General features: G+C 41.6%; 1 protein-coding gene across 2 annotated transcripts in view; it reads left to right on the forward strand.

Moving 5' to 3' along the window:
* The window catches only part of LOC115153222 (SH3 and PX domain-containing protein 2A), a 107,409-nt gene extending 84,507 nt beyond the window's left edge, over positions 1 to 22,902 (forward strand). For both annotated transcript variants that reach the window (XM_029698433.1, XM_029698435.1), the window contains 7 exons: positions 1,021 to 1,134; positions 5,160 to 5,243; positions 7,244 to 7,361; positions 7,506 to 7,867; positions 7,965 to 8,014; positions 20,356 to 20,475; positions 20,628 to 22,902. In XM_029698433.1, the coding sequence (XP_029554293.1) occupies positions 1,021 to 1,134; positions 5,160 to 5,243; positions 7,244 to 7,361; positions 7,506 to 7,867; positions 7,965 to 8,014; positions 20,356 to 20,475; positions 20,628 to 22,508 (2,729 nt within the window). In that variant the 3' untranslated portion in view covers positions 22,509 to 22,902. The remainder of the gene's footprint in view (positions 1 to 1,020; positions 1,135 to 5,159; positions 5,244 to 7,243; positions 7,362 to 7,505; positions 7,868 to 7,964; positions 8,015 to 20,355; positions 20,476 to 20,627) is intronic.
* Positions 22,903 to 24,393: the final 1,491 nt, after the last annotated feature.

The raw sequence follows: 24,393 nt of genomic DNA on the forward strand, positions 1-24,393 counted from the left end.
TTAGCTGCTCGTCTGTCTGTCCCCGCTCTGTGGCATCATCGCATTATTGGAAACCAAGACTGTTCTCAGGGCAAGCCTGGTTGTAGCTAGATGTTCGAGTCGCATTTTAGCGAACCCCTAACCCTTTTCCTAACCTTAATTAACGTAGCCGGTTAGGATAATTAGGTTATCTTAACCTGCTGTGAAAAGTCACTTATGCTAGTCAAAACCGTCAGTTATGCCTTGAGAACAGTCTTGGTTTCCACTAATGCGATACAGCCGCTCTGTGTGTGAATATCCTAGCAACTGCTCCCTTTGGCTGGTGCTCAGCGCTCACGAGACAGTTGCTTGTACAAAGCTGATAACAACCACCTTACAAGATTTTGGCAGCCCTTGTACTTTCCTAGACTCTGATGAATTCATGGATATGGACATGTGTAATTGTGTACATCTACGCTTGCATCTGATTTAAGTAGTAACTGGAGAGAGGAGCGAGAGTGAGCCGACGGAAGGGCGAGGGGGGAAAATACCTTTTTATCTTGTATTAATTTTTAATAAGTTAACTACTATATATTAGGCCGACACTGTTTTTTTTATGAAATGCTCCACACATTACAAATTTAAAACCCTTGCGTTATTATTATTATATCCACATGTTATAATTGTTCTATTATTTATATTTTCTCTTTGCATTGTTGGGAAGGGCCCATAAGTAAGCATTTCACTATGAGTCTCCACCTTTTGTTTACAAAGCATGTGACTAATAACATTTGATTTGATTTGATTTTGATTAGAGGACCTGTCGGTGATAGAGAATTGTTCATGTTTTCTTTATATCCATGTGTCTTTCAACCACCCCAGTCATCCAAGAAACAGTTTTGAATCAGGGTCTATTAACTAGAACAAACATTATTCTTGAAATGGAGGAGGAACACTTCTCTAAAGTCATTTATAAGATTATAAATCATACTGAAAGATGCTGTGCTAGTCGACAAACACCCCACAAAATCTCAATTGACATCCCTCTCTCTGTGCCCCCAGGCTGGTGGTTTGTCAGTACAGCGGAGGAGCAGGGATGGGTCCCTGCGACATACCTGAATACCCACAGTAACACACGAGATGACCTGGAGCTGGGCGCCTCCAAGTCCAGGGAAGGTAAGAGCTCCACACTGCTATGAATACAGGAAGAAAACCTCGACATCCAGAATACAGTATACATTTACATTTACGTCATTTAGCAGACGCTCTTATCCAGAGCGACTTACAAATTGGATACAAGCTGCACCACAATACAGACCACGTTAGCCTTCGTCACTTCCAGCAACTGGGTGAAATTTGTGGATGTGTAATATCCCACAACCTACAAGACCACTGTACCTCCACTACCCCCATCTCTTAAAGGGTACAGTAGTCTGACTCCCACCCCCGACCCACCACCGACTGACGTTAACGTCCCACTTTTCCCCGGTGTGAACAACCTTCTTTCTACTGCTGCCACTATAAACACCCCTGAACAAGCTCCAGAGTCAGCCCTGAATAAATATCCTGGAGAAGGAGTGTCAGGGCCTGAGTGACGTACTGTACTTTACAGTAGCAGTGTAGAAATTCAATGCAATACTAAACGAGGTTACCTCCATGGAGTTTAGGATGGTAAACGGATGAAAGAGGTGCATGTTTGGTTCACTGTAGGGGTTGAGCTGTGAGGAGTTTGTTTGTGAGTCAGTCACTAGTCAAGTCATGTCTGAAGTTAATTATTCCGGGCCCTGAGATAAATCATGTCAGTTTATGCAGACTGATTATGACAGAAAACTAGAAGATATTGATGAATGTTGCTCTGTCTGTTCAATGGTTGAATGCTGCTATATTCTGCATTAAAACCTACAAATCTGGCAAGAAACACACCTAAGCAAGAGGGTTGTTCACCAAATGATCAGGCTGACATAAAATTGGGATCCACTCATACAGTCATTAGAACTCCCTTTCCCAAAACACACAGCATGGGTTAGACTATAATGTTGTTGTGTGGCATTCCAAGCTATGTCATAATCTAGCCATTCCCAATATCGAGAGTTGCTTTACCGTTAGTGCCTTAACATTATTAGAGTGCTAATATTAGAGTGCTAATATTGTGGAAAAGGCCACGACTGTATTGGTCATTATTTTACAGTAGGCATAATTACATACCTGCAGTACCTCCCTAATGCATTTCATGTAGTTTGGAAAGAATACACTTTAAGGATTGAAATCATTTATTTCCAACAAACATTAACATTTTCTAGCACTCTGGTTAAAACAGCATTTACTGTACTGAGTGTCGACTCCAAAACACTGTGACCCACATTGCCCACGGCACTGTAGATCTTCTGACTGAAGGAGAGAGGAGAGGGCATATGCTGCATTGAATTAACCTCTATAGTCCAATAGTTACACAGTAATCTCAACAGGCTTCTTCCTCCCTAGGCCTGCATACAGAATGCATATCCATTCTGTATAAAACCTTTTTGGAGAGGAATTATTAATATTTCTGTTAGTGTGACAGCTTTCTGGATTTTCACATTTACACAAACCCCACAAGTGACCCCCCCCACACACACACACACACACACACAGAGCGAGAGAGACACACACTACAGTACTCTAGCTATCTACTCAATGCAGATAGCAGACGCTGCCAGAGCGGTCAGAGGACAATCTGTCAGTGTAATTAGCATGTATGTGTCTAGTCAGTCATGGGAATGTCTCAGGATCCATAATGAATCTCTCTGTCAGCCCTGTGGCTTGTGCTCCACAGCACTCTGTAAGACACTGTCATTGAGATGGGGCTCTTGTTGCAAACAGGAACTGGAACACATAAATTCAGCAACAACAAAAAAACATCCTCTCACTGTCAACTGTGTTTATTTTCAGCTAACTTGTGTAAATATTTGTATGAACATAGCAAGATTCAACAACTGAGACATGAATTGAAAAAGTTCCACAGACATGTGACTAACAGAAATGGAATAATGTGTCCCTGATCCAAATAAAAAGTAACAGTCAGTATCTGGTGTGGCCACCAGCTGCATTAAGTACTGCAGTGCATCTCCTCCTCATGGACTGCACCAGATTTGTCAGTTCTTGCTGGGAGATGGTACCCCACTATTCCACCAAGGCACCTGCAAGTTCCCGGACATTTCTGGGGGGAATGGCCCTAGCCCTCACCCTCCGATCCAACAAGTCCCAGACGTGCTCAATGGGATTGAGATCCGGGCTCTTTTCTGGCCATGGCAGAACACTGACATTCCTGTCTTGCAGGAAATCACGCACAGAACGAGCAGTATGGCTGGTGGCATTGTCATGCTGGAGGGTCATGTCAGGATGAGCCTGCAGGAAGGGTACCACATGAGGGAGGAAGATGTCTTCCCTGTAACGCACAGCGTTAAGATTGCCTGCAATGACAACAAGCTCAGTCCGATGATGCTGTAACAGACCGTCCCAGAACATGACGGACCCTCCACCTCCAAATCGATCCTGCTCCAGAATACAGACCTCGGTGTAACGCTCATTCCTTCGACGATAAACATGAATCCGACCATCACCCCTGGTGAGGCAAAACCGCGACTCGTCAGTGAAGAGCACTTTTTGCCAGTCCTGTCTGGTCCAGCGACGATGGGTTTGTGCCCATAGGCGACGTTGTTGCCACTGATGTCTGGTGAGGACCTGCCTTACAAGCCCTACAAGCCCTCAGTCCAGCCTCTCTCAGCCTATTGCGGACAGTCTGAGCACTGATGGGGGGAGTGTGTGCGTTCCTGGTGTAACTCGGACAGTTGTTGTTGCCATCCTGTACCCGTCCCGCAGGTGTTGTTACACGTGGTCTGCCACTGCGAGGACGATCAGCTGTCCGTCCTGTCTCCCTGTAGCGCTGTCTTAGGCGTCTCACAGTACGGGCATTGCAATTTATTGCCCTGGCCACATCTGCAGTCCTCATGCCTCCTTGCAGCATGCCTGAGGCACGTTCACGCAGATGAGCAGGGAACCTGGGCATCTTTCATTTGGTGTTTTTCAGAGTCAGTAGAAAGGCCTCTTTGGTGTCCTAAGTTTTCATAACTGTGACCTTAATTGCCTACTGTCTGTAAGCTGTTAGTGTCTTAACGACTGTTCCACAGGTGCATGTTCATTCATTGTTTATGATTCATTGAACAAGCATGGGAAACAGTGTTTAAACCCTTTACAATGAAGATCTGTGAAGTTATTTGGATTTTTACGAATTATCTTTGAAAGACAGGGTCCTGAAAAAGGGACGTTTCTTTTTTTGCTGTGTTGAATATGGCTTTAGCTGAAGATGTTGATGTTTGGAGGCTATGACAGCCTAATGGTGAATCTGTCCCTAATTGGAAAGACTGTCACATTAATGAAAAACACTTGGACATGTTCCTACTTAGAGTGGTCATATTTCATAATTAGTTTTTATTTTCATGAGTTCTGTAATACCTATAATAGGCCTTATATTGACTCATCCAATATAATGGTCATCATTTTCAATATAATGGTTATTGGTCGTGTTCTGGAGGAGTATGTGGGTCAGTTGTTTGTGTATTTTTGAACAGGGACTTATTTTATTTCCGTTTTTCAGTAAATGTACATTTGCCCTGAAATCTGAACTGCCTGTTAAACTTTGAGATTAGTGCTCTGGTTTAGTGATGGGAAGCTTTTTTTGAATTAGATATTTTTATAAGCCCTGCCGTTTATAGTGTTGGCATGTGACAAAAGATCCCTCCTCCCTCCTAATCATTCCCATCTCCTGCATTTAACTAACAAAAACAATCAACAATTATAGACCTGGCATAGAGCTGCTGCCAAAGGAATTCAGCTGGTCAATTAATTGGATGGCATTCCCAAGCAGCAATGTGTGCCCCAGATGCTCGTGCAGGACAGGATGGGAAAACCATGCTAATAACCACACTAATTACAAGCCACAGAGAATATGTCCATAGTTTACATTTCCTGTATAACGTGCGTTCACCCCCTTCATCCACCAGTCCTTCTAATGTAATGTGATGTTGTTGTTTCCATGTTCGCCATATAAGTAACTAAAGTTGGTCCTTTAGTTGATTCCATGTTGTTTGTACAGTGTGTGCCTGTCTTTTATGTTTATCTGCCAATTTGTGTGTTTGTGTCTCGTCACCATGTGCGTGGGTCAGTCACTAAGCACCGTAAGGCCCATCTGAAGAGGCTGGACCGGAGATGGACCCTGGGGGGAATGGTCAGCAGGCAGCAGAGCCGAGGTGATCAGAGACAGGGTGCCGAACTCCTCCTCCTTCACTGCTAATCCTTCTATTCTCTGACCCCTCACCTGTCCCATTTTCCTGAACCCATTGTACCTTGTCCTGTCTTATCTTTCATACCTGATGCCTAATGTCTTGATTTGTGTCATATGCCGTCTTCTACACCATCATGATCCACACCCAATAACCACTAACATCGTTATAAACCAGCTAGTAAACAGTCCAGACATGTCATTACAATGCTAAATTGGTTTTTACATCCACAATGGTGGCTTCCAGCAGTTACAGGTTTGACCTTATGCTAGAAGATAAACATAGAGAAAAATGGACCATCTTGTTGTTACTCAGTGAATGCGGTAGTGTTGGAAGAGATTGTGTCATGTAAGCGGTTTATTTTAATTAACCACTATGTGCAACTCCAAACTTTTCTGAATTACAGCTATAGCTATACAACCATGTAAAAGTTGGTAGGCCGCATGAAATATTTTGCCAGTTTAGTTGTCTTTGTTACGAGCCAAATTAAACATGTACACGTACTGTATGTACTTTTCAAAAGAGTTAAAAAGCCAGAGGTTTATCAGAAAGAGGTGTTTAGAGCAAGCAGGTCTACCGATGGATCAGGCTAATAAAGAATTGTATTCATCTGTTGGAGTAAGAATGAAAGTGTTTGTGCTTGCAGTGAAAAGTGTTTGTGCTTGCACACATTACCCTTGCCTCGAGACAGGTTTTTTTGACAAGGGATGCGGGTTGGATTGCTGACAGCGGAGTGAGGATAGGCTATTTGAGTCCAGCCCAAGGTTTGTGCTTGGCAACAGTGTCCACAGCGCGCAAAAAAACTACCAGCCTCTGGAGTAAAAATAACTTTTCAACTGCAGGAACTAAATCTTGCCTGTGGGGAAAAAAGCAGAAATAGCGCTGACTGCAGGAAAATAGTTTATAAAAGTTATGCAGGCGATGTATGTTGTGGTTAACATAATATCTTATTCAGAGGTTCCCCCCACTGGTGAGTGTGGGCTCAGGAAGGTTGAATAGGGTTGCCCCTGTAGGGAGGGCCCTACCAAGCCTTAAACAGAGAGACTGGAAGTCCCATAAGTCAGTGCAGGGGAAAACCAAGCATTCAGGAAGTGGCCTTTTCGGTTATATTTACAAGACCGTACATCGTCCTATTTCTTTGCAAGTAAAATACATTTTTACTGTATCCTTATTCAGTCCTTCTAAATCCCTGATTGAGACTCAACAGGAGTAGAGGAAAGGAGAGAGTTATTAGATATCAGATAGGAATCCAGTCATTCCAGAGATATTCAAACAGTCTTAGCATGCAGATAGGACATCTCCTCTCCTCTCTTTACACTATTAGGCTGTGTTCCCTCCGCCTGTCTGTGTTTTACTGTGTGATGAGATGAGACCTCTGGTCTTTAATGACAGGAAGTACTCTGGCCTTTTGGGAAATTATAAATCAAGATGGCATCTCTGTTCTCTATCATCTGCTAAGTTTACAGAGGCTGACCGCTACCACACCATTAGTCCACTCTGTCATTAGAACTGTTTTCCCCATTTCAAGAGATCAGTGTTTGAGATTATTTTGTCACATATTTACACTTAGTAATCAGCAATCATGACATAAAGGCAATGTAATTGTCAGTTACTGCAGGAAGACATTTACAGTATGAAGTGAGAGACATCATATTGTTAATTAGAGTTTCCCTGATTATTTAAAGCCTTTGATAGTAAAATGCTGGATATCTTTGTGGATCTGACAGAATCAATCACATCAGAACTACACACAGAGAAATGTCATCAAGTCCACAGAGTTCTATACTTCAAGCCTATATACAGTATGTCTTTATTTACTTTCACTCACTCAGAGGTGTTTCTACAATCGTTACAGTTCTATAAAACGTTGACATATTTTTCATTTGTTTGAGTAATGTTTTGTTTTTGAAGACATTTGAAACTGACGTGAGTCTCTGTGTTCCCACGTCCTCTCTGTGGCCCGACAGAGGAGAAGTATATGACGGTGCAGCCATACACCAGCGAGGGAAAGGATGAGATCGCCTTTGAGAAAGGAGTCATCGTGGAGGTCATCCAGAAGAACCTGGAGGGCTGGTGGTTCATCAGGTAAGGCCATGATTTGTGCTCCAACCACAATATAAACTGTTGCCTGTTTATACTGTCTCTCAATTATGGTTATTCTCACTCATGATCACCCCCTCTCTCCCCTTTCCTTCCATTCTCTCTTCCTCTCTCCCTCCCTCTCCACAGGTACCAGGATAAGGAGGGCTGGGCCCCGGCCTCCTACCTGAAGAAGGTGATGGAGGACTTCTCTCCCCGTAGTAGTAATAAGAAGACCCCCTTGACTGGCCCGGTGGAGATAATCAGCAACATCATGGAGATCAGCAACTTGCTGAACAAGAAGGCCCTGAGTGAGATGGACGTGCAGACAGACGGCCAGCCAGAGGACAACCCCCTGACCACCCCCTCCCTGGTCAAGAGGCAAATCAGCCTGCCCATACCCTGCTCTAGCTCAGACTTCAGCCCTGGTGCCGCACTGGTGGATGTTAAGGGCAGAGTAGAACCAGCCGCTCCAGTCATAGCCCGCATCGCTCCTCACAGTATAGAGATCAGTGAGTTGTCATTCAGAGACTGAATTGGAAGTAATAACTGTTTGTTAAACTAATACACTCACATTATTTTATATCTACCAAATTGTGTTCTCTCTAGGCTCCCCAATCCTCAGACAAAAGCCACCTCCTCGCAGAGATGCAACTCTGGTCAGTATGAAACAAATCATAAATCCTCTTTAGATGTAAAGTCCCCTAATTATGGGGTGACCGTGATTTTCCTGTACAGAAAATGATGCCATTTTTGTACTGTCACTAAATATGATCATATCTATTTTACAGTTATGAGGAAGGTGAAATCTTGTAGTTAGTAATTTATAATTTGAATGTTACTATATGAAAAACAGCGCCACCAACTGGTGATGGACTCCAAAAATGAAGGTACCGGTTAAGATAAGGAATGATCTCTCTGGGTACCCGGTTAGAGGCACAATGACGATCAGGGCATGGACTCAAGTTCAACCCTTTTATTGCCTCAGACACACACAGCTTTATGGTGTAGTTGAATGAATGGTATACTGAGAAATAAAAAAGAAATGGGAAATATGTGTTAAAAGGTTTATGGCTAGGCGTAAATACTATGTAGTAGCAGATGATGAGTAATAATGACATAAGCAGCAATATGGAATATTATACAGTAGCATAATGACAATAACAAGCAGCAAGGGTTTAGCAGTAGTACAAACTAGGATGTAGCAGCATAGCCTAACGTGAAATAGCATAGCATAAATCAATTAGCATGAGGGAGCAGTAATAGCAGCAGTAATAGTAACAGAGTAGCATAGCTTAGCAGTAATGGCAAATGACTAGCAGTACTAATCAAGCAATTAGCATTAAGTAATGATAGCGCATCATTAGCATTCACAATTAGCTAACAGTGGTAAACAGTGTATGTCTTATGAAGTGCAAAGGTAATAACTATAAACCAGCAATAATAACTTATAAATAGCAGTAAACATGATATAAATTGTTCATAGAGTGCAATGATAATGGCTATAAACCCCAGCAACAATAGCAACATTAACAGTAAAATAACAGCCAGGCTGTTAGACAACTGCCATTTTAGGCCATAGGGGCCCATTCTAAAGGAATTTGCACATGACCTCAACTAAACAAACAAGTGCAGGAGTTATTAGCGTGTTTTAACCACTACTATGTAAATGGTAGATTATTGGACACTCAACAAGGTCTGATGTCAATATTACTGAAACAAGATACAAGTGGTAAATATAAAGATCCAGTCCACTTAAAGAATGGGAGGCCTCTTACACTTCAGTGTTGTGATGCCAAAATTCTAGCAAAATGTATAGCGCATAGAATTAAAAAGGTATTGTCGCATATTCATTCTAATCAGACAGGTTTTTTTACATGGACGATAAATTTCAGATAATATAAGACAAGTACTGGAAACAATAGAACACTATGAAAAATCTGGGAAACCAGGCCTGCTATTCATAGCTGACTTTGAAAAGGCTTTAGAGAAAGTATGACTGAAGTTTATATATAAATGCCTGGAACATTTCAATTTTGGAGAATCTCTTATATAATGGGTTAAAATCATATATAGTAATCCACGGTGTAAAAGAGTAAATAATTGCTACTTCTGAAAGTTTTAAACTGTTGAGGAGTAAAACAAGGTTGTCTACTATCGGCATATGTATTTATTATGGCCCTCGAAATGTTAGCTATTAAAATCAGATCCAACAATAATATCAAGGGGTTAGAAATCCAGGGCTTAAAAACAAAAGTGTCATTGTACGCTGATGATTCATGTTTTCTTTTAAATCCACAATTTGGATCCCTCCACAGCCTCATAGAGGATTTAGATACTTTTTCTAACCTCTCTGGATTACAACCAAATTATGATAAGTGTACTAAATTATGTATTGGATAACTAAAAATACAACTTTTACATTACCGTGTAGTTTACCAATAAAATGGTCAGATGGTGAAGTAGACATGCTCGGTATACATATCCCGAAATAAATAAATGATCTCACTCCAATACATTTTAATAGAAAGTTAGCAAAAATAGATCATATCTTGCTACCATGGAAAGGAAAATGCCTGTCTATTTGTGGAAAAATCACCCTGATTAACTCTTTAGTCAAATCCCAGTTTACCTATTTGCTTATGGTCTTGCCTACACCTAGCGAACAGTGAAAATGAAATGGGCCTATTTATATAATGAATATGAATTCGGAGGGCAGAAATAATTAAATATTGAAGCATTAGACTTTAAAGGCTTCAGTAAAACAAAAGTTATACTTAAATCCGAACAGGTTCTCTAGCAAATTAATAAAAATGTCTCACCCCATGTTCAAGAATGGCCTTTTCCCCTTTATTCAGATTACAACCTCGCACTTTCAGTTATTTGAAAAGGAAATAATCTCCCAAATATTGACTATTTTTTAAACAAGCCATAGAAAGTTGTTTGCAATTTCGATTTAATCTACCAGAAAAAAACTGAACAAATAATACAACAAATATTGTGGTTAAACTCAAATATAGTAATAGATAAAAGAAATTATAAAAATAAAAATAATTGTGTAATCTTTGTAAATTATATCATAAATAGGACTGGTGGAGTTATGTCACACAGCTAACATAAATGTATGGAAATGTCTGCTCTACCCAAAATTAGTAAAGTGGAAGGGGGAAAAAGTAAGGAACTTGTCTGTCGGCCCTGCATTAAAGACCATAATTGGTTAAAGAAAATTGTGATAAATAAAAAAGTATACAAGTTTAATTTAACGACCAAAAAATGTACTGCTGTGCCATATAGATTGCGAAATAATTGGGAAGAGATTTTCGACGTACGGATTCCATGAAACATGTTTATGAACTGGTACACAAAACGACGTCAGAATCAAAACTTAGAATTGTTCATTTTAAATTATTTTACAAAATTATTGCAACCAGTAGAATGTTATATATATGGGGGATACAATCTTCCCAGCTCTGCAGATTTTGCTGTGAAGAGACAGAATCAACCATTTTTTACTTTCCATATGTAGCTTGTTTTTGGTCATAGCTGTAGGAATGGCTAAAGAATTGCAACATTTACCTGGAGCTAACTCTGCAGATAGCACTACTGGGTGATCTGAAAAGTCATAGTCAATCGATCAATAATATAATACTTTTAGCAAAAATGTGTATTTTTTATTTACAATCTGTAAAAAATTATGAGAATAGAAAGGTTCAGAACTTTTGTGAAACATCACAGCACAGTTGAAAAATAAATGGCAAATATTAATCCAATATGGATGGTGTTAAAAGATAGATGGGAGGGGTTGAATGAAGCTGAAGGTTGGGAATAATAACAACTAATAACAACAAGACAACTAATGTAAAAAATACTGTGTCCGTAAAACGAGTATAGGTTTAGAAATTTTGTGAAAGAAATAGATGGGAAAGGTTGTGGTTAGAGGAAGGACAGGAGTATAAACAAACAAAATATATGTGTAAGCTGGAAGTAGAAGACTAAGTGTTGTTGTACATTAGTTTATTCTAATTAGGGGAGGGGTGGAGGGTTAGAAAGTAATAAAGGAAAGTATATTTAAAAAATTGTGGGATCACTTATAAATGTCCTTGTCCTTGTTTTCCATGAAAACATACATGAAATGAGTTGCAAAATGAATAGGAAATATAGTCAAGACGTTGATAAGGTCATAAATAAAGATCATTTTTAATTGAAGTAATAATTGTGTTCTTCAAACTTTGCTTTCGTCAAAGAATCCTCAATTTGCAGCAATTACAGTCTTGCAGACCTTTGGCATTCTAATTGTCAATTTGTTCAGGTAATCTGAAGAGATTTCACCCCATGCTTCCTGAAGCACCTCCCACAAGTTGGATTGGTTTGATGGGCATTTCTTACGTACCATACGGTCAAGCTGCTCCCACAACAGCTCAATAGGTTGAGATCTGGTGACTGTGCTGGCCACTCCATCAGAATACCAGCTGACTGCTTCTTCCGTAAATAGTTATTGCATAGTTTGGAGCTGTGCTTTGGGTCATTGTCCTGTTGTAGGAGGAAATTGGCTCCAATTAAGCGCCGTCCACAGGGTATGGCATGGTATTGCAAAATGGAGTAATAGCTTTCCTTCTTCAAGATCCCTTTTACCCTGCACAAATCTCCCACTTTACCACCAACAAAGCACCCCCAGACCATCACATTGCCTCCATCATGCTCGACAGATGGCGTCAAGCACTCCTCCAGCATCTTACATTTTTTTCTGCATCTCACGAAAGGTTCTTCTTTGAGATCCGAACACCTCAAACTTAGATTTGTCTATCCATAACACTTTTTCCAATCTTCCTCTGAAGCGCCCGTCCCGCATGCGGGATCAACATCCAGCGTAAAATAATTTCGCCATATTCATAACCGAACAATAGAAAAATGTAATATATATATTTTTTCAAATATAGGACTATTTTATATCGTTTTATAGATACACCTCTCCTGAATCGAACCACGTTGTCCGATTTCAAAAAGGCTTTACAGCAAAAGCAAAACATTAGATAATGTTAGAGGAGTATATCGTCAAAGTATTCACATAGCCATTTTCCGACCAACCACATGCATCACAAATAACCAAAAAACAGCTAAATGCAGCACTAACCTTTGACAATCTTCATCAGATGACACTCCTAGGACATCATGTTACACAATACATGCATTCTTTTGTTCGATAAAAACAGCATTTTACATCGGCGCGTGACGTTGAGAAACTATTTTCCCTCAAATGCATCCGGTGGATCAGCGCTACAATTTACTAAATTACTATTCGAAAACATTTTTAAATGTAATATTGTCATTCAAAGAATTATAAATTAACATCTCGTGAAAGCACTGCCAGATTTAAAAATAACTTTACTGGGAAATCACACTGCAATAAAAGGGGATGCTATACTATAATAGGCTAGCGTTACAGGTCAGCGCCATCTTGGAACAATCAAATATCAAATCTACTCTTGTATACTATTGTAAATATTCCCTTACCTTTGATTATCTTCAACAGAAGGCACTTCCAGGACTCCCAGGTCCACAACAAATGTAGTTTCGTTCGAAAAAGTTAATAATTTATGTCCCAATAGCTTCTTCTTGTTAGCGTGTTCCGAGGGCTACTAAAAATGCACCGTCGTGCGCGGGACTTCTCTTCGCGAAAGTGCAATTTTTAAAACAATTTACGTTCGTTCAAACATGTCAAACGTTGTATAACATAAATCTTTAGGGCCTTTTTCAACCAGAGCTTCAATAATATTTCATGGGGACGGTTGCATTGTCTTTCAAAACGTTTCGAAAGGGGAGGGTAGCCAGAGGCACCCGCGTCATAATGGTAATGGCCCTCCCCCTATGACCACATTCCACAGACTCTCATTCGGTCAGTTCGTACTGTAGAAGACTCAAACCACTTTGTAAAAACTGGGGACATCTAGTGGAAGCAATAGGAAGTGCTCAATGAACCCTAACTCACGGTGTGATATATAGGCAAAGTGCTGAAGTTGAGTCCGCAATTCAGAATTCCACATCCTGTTACGATCTGTCTCGGGGTTTTGACTGCCATATGAGTTCTGTTATACTCACAGACACCATTCAAACAGTTTTAGAAACTTTAGGGTGTTTTCAATCCACATCCACTAATTATATGCATATTCTAGTTACTGGGCAGGAGTAGTAACCAGATTAAATCGGGTACGTTTTTTATCCGGCCGTGTCAATACTGCCCCCTAGCCCTAACAAGTTAATGAAGCTGCCAGTTGAGGACTTGTGAGGCTTCCGTTTCTGAAACTAGACACTCTAATGCACTTGTCCTCTTGCTCAGTTGTGCACCGGGGCCACCCATTCCTCTTTCTATTCTGGTTAGAACCAGTTTGCGCTGTTCTGTGATGGGAGTAGTACACAGCGTTGTACGAGATCTTCAGTTTCTTGGCAATTACTTGCATGGAATAGCCTTCATTTCTTAGAACAAGAACAGACTGATGAGTTTCAGAAAGCTCTTTGTTTCTGGCCATTTTGAGCCTGTAATAGAACCCACAAATGCTGATGTTCCAGATACTCAACTAGTCTAAAGATGGCCAGTTTTATTGCTTCTTTAATCAGAACAACAGTTTTCAGCTGTGCTAACATAACTGCAAAAGGGTTTTCTAATGATCAATTAGCCTTTTAAAATAATAAACTTGGATGAGCTAACACAACTTGCCATTGGAACACAGGAGTGATGGTTGCTGATAATGGGCCTCTGTACGCCTATGTAGATATTCCATAAAAAATCTGCCGTTTCCAGCTACAATAGTCATTTACAACATTAACAATGTCTACACTGTATTTCTGATCAATTTGATGTTACTTTAATGGACAAAAAAAATTGATTTTCTTTAAAAAACAAGGACATTTCGAAGTGACCCCAAACTTGTGAATGGAAGTGTGTATATATATATATATATATATATATATATATATATATATATATATATATATATATATATATATATATATATATATATAAACTCAGCAACAAAAGAAACATCCTCTCACTGTCAACTACCTTTATTTTTAGCAAACTTAACATGTGTAAATATTTGTATGAACATAAGATTCAACAACTGAGACATAAACTGAAAAAGTTCCACAGACATGTGACTAATAGAAATGGAATAATGTGTCCCTGAACAAAGGGGGGTTCAAAATCAAAAGTAACAGTCAGTATCTGGTGTGGCCACCAGCTGCATTAAGTACTGCAGTGCATCTTCTACTCATGGACTGCACCAGATTTGCCAGTTCTTGCTGTGAAACGTTACCCCACTCTTCCACCAAGTCACCTGCAAGTTCCCAGACATTTCTGTGGGGAATGGCCCTAGCCTTCACCCTCAGATCCAACAGATCCCAGACGTGCTCAATGGAATTGAGATCCGGGCTCTTCGCTGGCCATGGCAGAACACTGACATTCCTGTCTTGCAGGAAATCACACACAGAACGAGCAGTATGGCTGGTGGCATTGTCATGCTGGAGGGTCATGTCAGGATGAGCCTGCAGGAAGGGTACCACATGAGGGAGGAAGATGTCTTCCCTGTAACGCACAGCGTTGAGATTGCCTGCAATGACAACAAGCTCAGTCCGAGGATGCTGTGACACACCGCCCCAAACCATGACGGACCCTCCACCTCAAAATCGATCCCGCTCCAGAGTACAGGCCTCGGTGTAACACTCATTCCTTCGGCAATAAACGTGAATCCTACCGTCACCCCTGGTGAGACAAAACCGCGACTCGTCAGTGAAGAGCACTTTTTGCCAGTCCTGTCTGGTCCATCGACGATGGGTTTGTGCCCATAGGCGACGTTGTTGCCGGTGATGTCTGGTGAGGACCTGCCTTACAACAGACCTACAAGCCCTCAGTCCTCTTTAGTGTCCTAAATGTTCATAACTCTGACCTTAATTGCCTACCGTCTGTAAGCTGTTCGTGTCTTAACGACCATTCCACAGGTGCATGTTCATGAATTGTTTATGGTTCATTGAACAAGCATGGCAAGCAGTGTTTAAACCCTTTACAATGAAGATCTGTGAAGTAATTTGGATTTTTACGAATTATCTTTAAAAGACAGAGTTCTGAAAAAGGGACTTTTCTTTTTTGCTGAGTTATGTATGTATATGTATTTATATGTATGTATGTACGGTACCAGTCAACGGTTTGGACACCTACTCATTCAAGGACTTTTCTTTGTTTTTACTATAGCTATGAAAATACACATATGGGATCATGTAGTAAGCAAAAAAGTGTTAAACAAATGCCAAGAGTGTGCCAAGAGTGTGCAAAGCTGACATATAAAATATATATTTGGATTTGTTTAACACTTTTTTGGTTACTACATGATACCATACAATGTAGAAAATGGTCAAAATAAATAAAAACCCTTGAATGAGTAGGTGTCCAAACTTTTGACTGGTTCTGTATGTATCAAACATCTCCAATCCAAAGTTAAATCTAGAATTGGCTTCCTATTTCGCAACAAAGCATCTTTCACTCATGCTGCCAAACATACCCTCGTAAAACTGACCATCCTACCGATCCTCGTCTTCAGCGATGTCATTTACAAAATAGCCTCCAATACCCTACTCAATAAATTGGATGCAGTCTATCACAGTGCCATCCGTTTTGTCACCAAAGCCCCATATACTACCCACCACTGCGACCTGTACGCTCTCGTTGGCTGGCCCTCGCTTCATACTCGTTGCCAATCCCACTGGCTCCAGGTCATCTACAAGACCCTGCTAGGTAAAGTTCCCCCTTATCTCAGCTCACTGGTCACCATAGCAGCACCCACCTGTAGCACGCACTCCAGCAGGTATATCTCTCTGGTCACCCCCAAAGCCAATTCCTCCTTCGGCCGTCTCTCCTTCCAGTTCTCTGCTGCCAATGACTGGAACGAACTACAAAAATCTCTAAAACTGGAAACACTTATCTCCCTCACTAGCTTTAAGCACCAGCTGTCAGAGCAGCTCACAGATTACTGCACCTGTACATAGCCCATCTATAATTTAGCCCAAACAACTACCACTTCCCCTATTGCATTTATTTATCTATTTATTTTGCTCCTTTGCACCCCATTATTTCTATTTCTACTTTGCACTTTCTTCCACTGCAAATCTACCATTCCAGTGTTTTACTTGCTATATTGTATTTACTTCGCCACCATGGCCTTTTTTGCCTTTACCTCCCTTATCTCACCTCATTTGCTCACTTTGTATATAGACTTATTTTTATACTATATTATTGACTGTATGTTTGTTTTACTCCATGTGTAACTCTGTGTTGTTGTATGTGTCAAACTGCTTGCTTTATCTTAGCCAGGTCGCAATTGTAAATGAGAACGTGTTCTCAACTTGCCTCCCTGGTTAAATAAAGGTGAAATAAAAAATACAATACATGTGTATATGGATGTGGTTATGTATGTATATGTGTATATGTTTATATTTGCAGAAAAATATATGGGGGATTGGAAGTGATGCTGACATTGATGGAGCTACAGTCTTCCAATTCATGGGGTTGATGTTCGGGCTCTGTGCAGGCCAATCAAGTTCTTCCACCCCGATCTCGACAAACCATTTCTGTATTAACCTCGCTTTGTGCACGGGGCATTGTCATGCTGAAACAGGAAAGGGCAGTGTTCTCCTGGCATCCGCCAAACCCAGATTCGTCTGTCGGACTGCCAGATGGTGAAGCTTGATTCATCATTCCAGAGAACGTGTTTCCACTGCTCCAGAGTCCAATGGTGGCGAGCTTTACACCACTCTAGCCACATCGCTTGGCATTGCGCATGTTAATCTTAGGCTTGTGTGCGGCTGCTCTGCCATGGAAACCCATTTCATGAAGCTCTCAACGAACAGTTATTGTGCTGACATTGCTTCCAGAGGCAGTTTGGAACTCGGTAGTGAGTGTTGCAACTGAGGACAGATTATTTTTATGCCCAACAAGCTTTAGCACTCGGCGGCCCCGTTTTGTGAGCTTGTGTGGCCTACCACTTCGCGGCTGAGCTGTTGTTGCTCTTAGACGTTTCCACTTCACAATAACAGCACTTACAGTTAACCGGGGCAGCTCTAGCAGGGCAGAAATCTGTCGAACTGACTTGTTGGAAAGATGGCATCCTACAGTATGATGGTGCCACGTTGAAAGTCACTGAGCTCTTCAGTAAGGCCATTCTACTGCCAATGTTTGTCTATAGAGATTGTATGGCTGTGTGCTCGGTTTTATACACGTGTCAGCTACTGGTGTGGCTGAAATAGGTGAATCCACTCATTTGAAAAGGGGTGTCCACATACTTTTGCATAGCTATTGCCAAAATTCTCTAATAACCTACAAACCACACAGAAGAACAATGTAAACGCTGTCGTGTCTTTGGCTATGCCGGATTAAGTGATATGAAATGCTATTCCATAAAATCATTTCTCTGTAATTAATATTACCTAATTAAGCTAATCAGGTGAATGTAATTAACTAGAAAGTTGGGGCACTACGAAAGAATGTTTATAGAGCTGTTATCTTCCGAATAAACTCTTAAAGACCTAGTAATCTTTTACATCAGTAGCAGTCAATATTTAATCGGCACCTTATTTAGTCTCATCTGAAAGTTGTAAATTCTTGGTTATCTTCACGAACCTTGGCTAACAAGTTGAATCAGCAATACAAAATTTGGTTTAATTATTTATTTACTAAATACCTAAATAATCACACATAATTACATATACATAGAATGTATCATACATTGATTACAAATTATGTCATAAAGGAAAACATCCCTAGCGAACAGAACAGATATGACAGCTGGTTACACAAAGAAAGGGGGTTGGGTTTGAGTGAAAGAGCGGGAAGACTGAGGAGCAAAAAGGTTTTGTGTCTCTATCAGGCCGTAGGCAGCTATGCTATCGTAAATACAGTATCTTATGCATTCTAAATAACCGGCCATTTGGAAAAGGAAAATGCAATAAATATTTACTCTGAGCCGCGCATCGATCGGTTGGTCATAGATGATTGGTCGGGTTGTCCTTTGAAGAATGTCTGGTGGTAGAATGCATACTTGGTAGTACCGTCGTCGTGTGGTAGAATAAATACTCTGTCCGCCCTCTCCTAGCCCACGTCTACAGTTGCTGCGCTAACGCAACGGCTAGGAGGTATCACTTCTTTAGTGAATAAGGGTACAAAGTTCATACCAAGTTGCCATACTTTAAGCTCATGCTATATTCTGTCGAATATAGTCGAAATTCATCCTTCGGGCGTGTAGGTTGTCACCTTCACATTGAAATTCGATGCTAATTTCGTTAGGTTCTTGCTGAGGTTTGCTTAGTTCTGTAGGTGGTCTTTGTCCTTTCAACGTGGGGGGATGGTAAGTCCTCGCATCCTTGGAACAGGAAGTTACATTTTCGTAAAGGGGCTTATATAGGGTTGGGAGTGAGGGCCGTGATTCATAGTTTACAACCAGTGTCGGTTCACTTGGGCGGGGCCACTGAGTTGAGCATAGTTCACTCATGAAAACCAATTCTCTCATTTAGGAGCTAAAATTACATTCAATCTTTTCACAAATAGTTTAAACATTTTAATTGCACAACAATTCCATGTGAATCTGAATGTGTAGACTTTCCAAGATACAGTTTATGTCATCCTATCATCAGTAATAATGTCTCAGACGCCAACTGATCTGACATCATATTTATTAAGTACCAACGCATATTTTCAACTGGTTGGATTATCGAAATGTGGTTCAGTTTCCCACCTTGTGATGTTACCAGACTCTCCAGGTTAACAAAGGGATTTTCAATAGTCACATCGGTAGAGTAGAGAGAGGAAAAAGGGGAAAGGTATTTATGGGGGTCATAAACCTCCCCCATCAGGCCAATGTCATGACAACACTTTACCATTTAATTAACAATAATAAAATGTAAAGTATAAGTACAAAGTAATAGCCATGTAATAACCATTGTAAAAAGCTAATTACCCTCAACAACATTATGTGCATGACCTAGTGGGTGAAAAGAATCACTTACTCATCATCGACGCATTCACATCACACCAGGGAGGTTCAGAATTTAGAATCCTTTGCAGAAAAGAGCCGATAGAAATGTCCAGTTGTGGTAGAGTAGCCTACTCCTTTCACTGGAGAAATGAAACTGACTTCTGACCCCGGGATGGGCCACCTGATTCCTATCATTTAAAAAAAAAAAAATGTTTGTTTAGCAGATGCTCTTATCCAGAGCGATTTACAGGAGCAATTAGGGTTAAGTGCCTTGCTCAAAGGCACAGTGACATATTTTTCACCTTGTCGGCTCGGAGATTCGAACCAGCGACCTTTCGGTTACTGGCCCAACGCTTTTAGCCGCTAGGCAACCTACCGCACTTACATCAGTTCCGGCCTAAAGTTCCTATTGGCTCAAGGTCAAGGGGGATGATTGGCGGGTAAAGGGTCCCATGAGAGGTCAGAGGTGTGACCTGTAAACAGGCACTTCATACCTCCAAGGCAGAGGGGGAGAGCATCCTTCCCACTGCAGCAGACTTTCAATAAATGTAAGCAACTCTATGCCCAGGGGAGAGGATTTTTAACACTACGTATATTTAGAAAGCATTTGAGTCATTTCAAGGCCTCTTTCTCAACTTTTGTTGAATAGGATCTACATCATATGATATTTCATATTTTAATATTTTGATCATATTTTTACTATGTACTTGTGCTTTTGTCCTAAAAAGTGAGTACACTAGGCAAATTATAAAAACATTTACAAGAAAGGTGAGATTGTAATCTTTCTTGCTGCATTACTAGTTATTGTTTATGGCCCTCTCATGATAAATAATTACTTTTGGGTATGTCTATTTAGGCGGAAATCGACATCTAACAGGATCGTTATTTTAAATTGGAAGTTGAACTCTATGGCCAATTATTATTGTTTCCTTTTAACAGTATCAGCTGCGCAATACACATAATGCTGTAACATTTTTTCCACTCAGGGATTCAATTTACCCTCGCCACCAGAGCCCCCTACTGTTGAAGCAGAGTACTACACCATTGCAGAGTTCCAGTCCGTAATTTCAGATGGCATCAGTTTTAATGGAGGGCAGAAAGCAGATGTAAGCTTTTTTATGTATATTTTGGAGTGCATGCATGTCCAATGTGTTATTGTTTTTGACATAGTTCAGGTAAATTCTTGAAATTAACAGATACTGCATGTAGTTGATGAGGCCTATTCTTACCCATGCATTCTTTTTGTTCTGTCTTGTAGGTGATCGAGAAGAACTCTGGTGGCTGGTGGTATATCCAGATTGGTGAGAAAGAGGGCTGGGCTCCCTGCTCCTACATCGACAAACGAAAGAAGCCCAACCTAAACCGCAGAACAAGCACTCTGAGCCGGCCCAAAGTCCCGCCCCCAGCCCCGCCCGTCAAGAAGCAGGACTCTGAGGAGACTGTCCCTACCAGCAGTCCGAGTTCCGAGGCTCCAGAGTCCCCTACATCTCCTGGAAGGCCTGTGTACGAGGAGCCAGAATATGACATTCCTGCCATTGGGTTTGATCTGGAGTCAGAGTTTGAGTTCCTCAGGACAGATGGGTCCTCAGTGGATGGGAAGAACGAGGATAGCTCCTCAGAGAAGGGCTCTCACCTGTCCTCCAAGCCATCTCCGGCCTCTTCTCTCCATAGCGCCTCCTTCAAGATGGGCGAGTCGTCCGAGGACGTGGGGCAGGAAGAGGAGGAGCCTGAGGGAGAGGAGTGTATCTATGAGAATGACTGCTTCATGCCTTTCAGAGAAATGCCTTATACACAATCCAGTGGCGACTCCGACTCCCTGAAGATTAGAGCCCCGTTGGAGACTAGCAAGGCTGAAAATTCTCACTCCATGTTTGGGGCAAGGAGAAAAGGGAAGATGATCCAGCTGAACGGCAGCCAGTCCTGGTCTCAAACCAAAGCAGAGGCCGGGGCATCCAGCTCCAAACCTGCCTCTACAGAGTCCAACTCAGATCTCTCCCAGCAGTCCAGGCCCAAGATGGACAAAGAGGAGCACAAGATGGGCTCCACTAAGTCCTCCATCAAACCTAAGCCATTGGTCAGGCCTAAGCCCCAGCTGGCCAAGGCCTCCAGTGCAGAGAAAATGGACATCGGCAGCCTCCGGAGACAACTTAGGCCTACAGGCCAGCTGAAGAAGGACTCCAGAGGAGAAGACTTTGAAACAGCCTCTGTCATCTCCTCTGAGGACTCTGTGTCCTCCCACAGCACCTCCGACATCTCCTCCATCTACTCTAAAGGCAGCCGGGGAGACTCAGACGAGGGCTGCAGTCTCTACCGCACCACAGATGCCTATGAGAAGGTCCAGGACTCAGAGATGAGCTTCCCTCCTGGGGTGGAAGTGGAGGTGCTGGAGAAGCAGGAGAGTGGCTGGTGGTACATCCGCTTGGGTGACACTGAGGGCTGGGCTCCAACCTACTACCTGGAGCCTATCAGGCAGCTGGACGACAAAGCTGGGTCAGAGTCCGATGGCACCCCTACCAAACTGGGCAGCCTGAGCAAGTCCAACAGCCTGGAGAAGAATGAGCAGAGGGTCCAGGCCCTGAACAACATCAACCAGAGCCTAAAGAGGAGCATACCGCCCATCCCCTCCAAGCCCTTTGGCCTATTCAATGGCTCGCAGAAGAATGTTAAGAAACAGCAGCAGGTGGTCAGGCCTCAGTCTGTCTTCATCTCCAAGCCGATCATCGACGGGCCAAACCCAGTAGGCTCCCTTAGGAGGGGTGAGTCACTCAACTCCACTGACCACCCACGCTCTAGTCCCACCGTGCGCCGCAACGCTTCCTTTGGTACTACCCCGTGGTGCCCAGCGCCGAATGGTAACAGACCCGGGACGGGAAGCTCCGAATCACTGGGCCGGGGGTCTCAGAGGAACGGTAAAACCACAGTGAAACCCAAAACCCACCTCATCCACAACAACCTCCGTGAGGTGTATGTCTCCATAGCGGATTACCATGGTGATGAGGAGACCATGGGGTTCCCCGAAGGAACGACTCTGGAGGTTCTGGAGAGGAACCCTAATGGGTGGTGGTACTGCCAGATCCTGGATGGAGGTCGACCTCGAAAAGGCTGGGTCCCCTCAAATTACCTGGAAAGGAAGAGCTAGTGACACACTAATATTCAGTGCATGTGCAATCAGGTCAGAGACCGTGGAAGACAGTGTAAATCGAAATGGAAAGACATTGTTTTTTACAATGTAAAGATGGAAATCAGAAGAGACAATTTACAGTATCATTGAAGTGGTATACTTGGGGTTTTCTAAACTGAGGGTGGCCAACCAATCCTGCATATAATTACTTGACATTTTATTATTGTAATCTGAAGTGACAAAGAAAGTACTTCAAAGTATAATTTTTTGACAGGATTTTATCTATTCACAGACAGCCGGGGGTTGGAACAAATACCTTTGGCATTAAAGTCAGCAAAAGGTCAATCACATATATAACAAAATCATTAAACAAAAGTGGTTGATTTGATGAAATGTGCTTTTTAATCCAAAATGGAAGAATAATGGGATTTGGACACCAGTGGAGGAGCTTTGGACAGCTTTGGCTGATCATGGTGAGTTTTTATGATAAGATAACATTACTTAATGATCTCCAATGGGCTAAACATTATTCACTTCAAATGATATTTGATCATACCATTTTTTTAAATGTTTTTTTTAATGATTTCTTCTTTAAAGGTCCAATGCAGCCATTTTTTCTTAAAATCAAATCATTTCTGGGTAAAAATTAAGTAGCTTACTGTGATTGTTTTCAATTAAAATAGTAAAAAATAAACAAAAATAGCTTCTTAGCAAATAGCAATTTCTTATTGCAAAGAGCAATTGGTTTATTAACTAATTTACTCAAATAGCTTTTACTCTAAAAGGGAATTATCATACTTTTTTACAATTTCACAGTATTATTCCAACCTCATAGTGTGTAAATATATATACAGTGCATTTGCAAAGTATTCAGACCCCTTCCCTTTTTCCACATTTTGTTACGTTACAGCCTTATTCTAAAATGGAGGAAATCCTCAGTAATCTACACACAATACCCCATTACGTCAAAGCAAAAACAGGTTTCTAGAACCTTATTTACATAAGTATTCAGACACTTTGCTATGAGACTCGAAATTGAGCTCACGTGCATCCTGTTTCCATTGATCATCCTTGAGATGTTTCTACAACTTGATTGGAGTCCCTTGATTGGAGAAACTTCCAGAAAGACAACCATCTCTGCAGCACTCTACCTATCAGGCCTTTATGGTAGAGTGGCCAGACGGAAGCCACTCCTCAGTAAAAGGCACATGACAGCCTGCTAGTAATTTGACAAAATGCACCCAAAGGTCTCTCAGACCATGAGAAACAAGACTCTCTGGTCTGATGAAACCAAGATTTAACTCTTTGGCCTGAATGCCAAGTGTCACGTCTGGAGGAAACCTGGCATCATCCCTACGGTGAAGCATGGGGGTGGAAGCATCATGCTGTGAGGTTGATTTTCAGTGGTAGGTACTGGGGGACTAGTCAGGATCGAGGGAAAGATGAACGGATGAAAACCTGCTCCAGAGCGCTCAGGAACTCAGACTGGGATTAAGGTTCACCTTCCAACAGGACAACAACCCTAAGTACACAGCCAAGGCAATGCAGGAGTGGCTCCGGGACAAGTCTCTGAATGTCCTTGAGTGGCCCAGCCAGAGCCCGGACTCAAACATCTCTGGAGAGACCTGAAAATAGCTGTGTAGCAACGCTCCCCTTCCAACCTGACAGAGCTTAAGAGGATCTGCAGAGAAGAATGGAAGAAACTCCCCAAATACAGGTGTGCCAAGCTTGTAGCTTCATACTGTAATCCCTGCCAAAAGTTTTTCAACAAAGTACTGACTAAAGGGTCTGAATACTTATGGAAATGTAATATTTCAGTTTTTTATTTTTAATACATTTGCAAAAATATCTTAAAACCTTTTTTTGCTTTGTCATTATGGGGTATTATTTGTAGATTGACGAA

This window comes from Salmo trutta, chromosome 18 (genome assembly GCF_901001165.1).
Source record: "Salmo trutta chromosome 18, fSalTru1.1, whole genome shotgun sequence".
Taxonomy (NCBI): Eukaryota; Metazoa; Chordata; class Actinopteri; order Salmoniformes; family Salmonidae; genus Salmo; species Salmo trutta.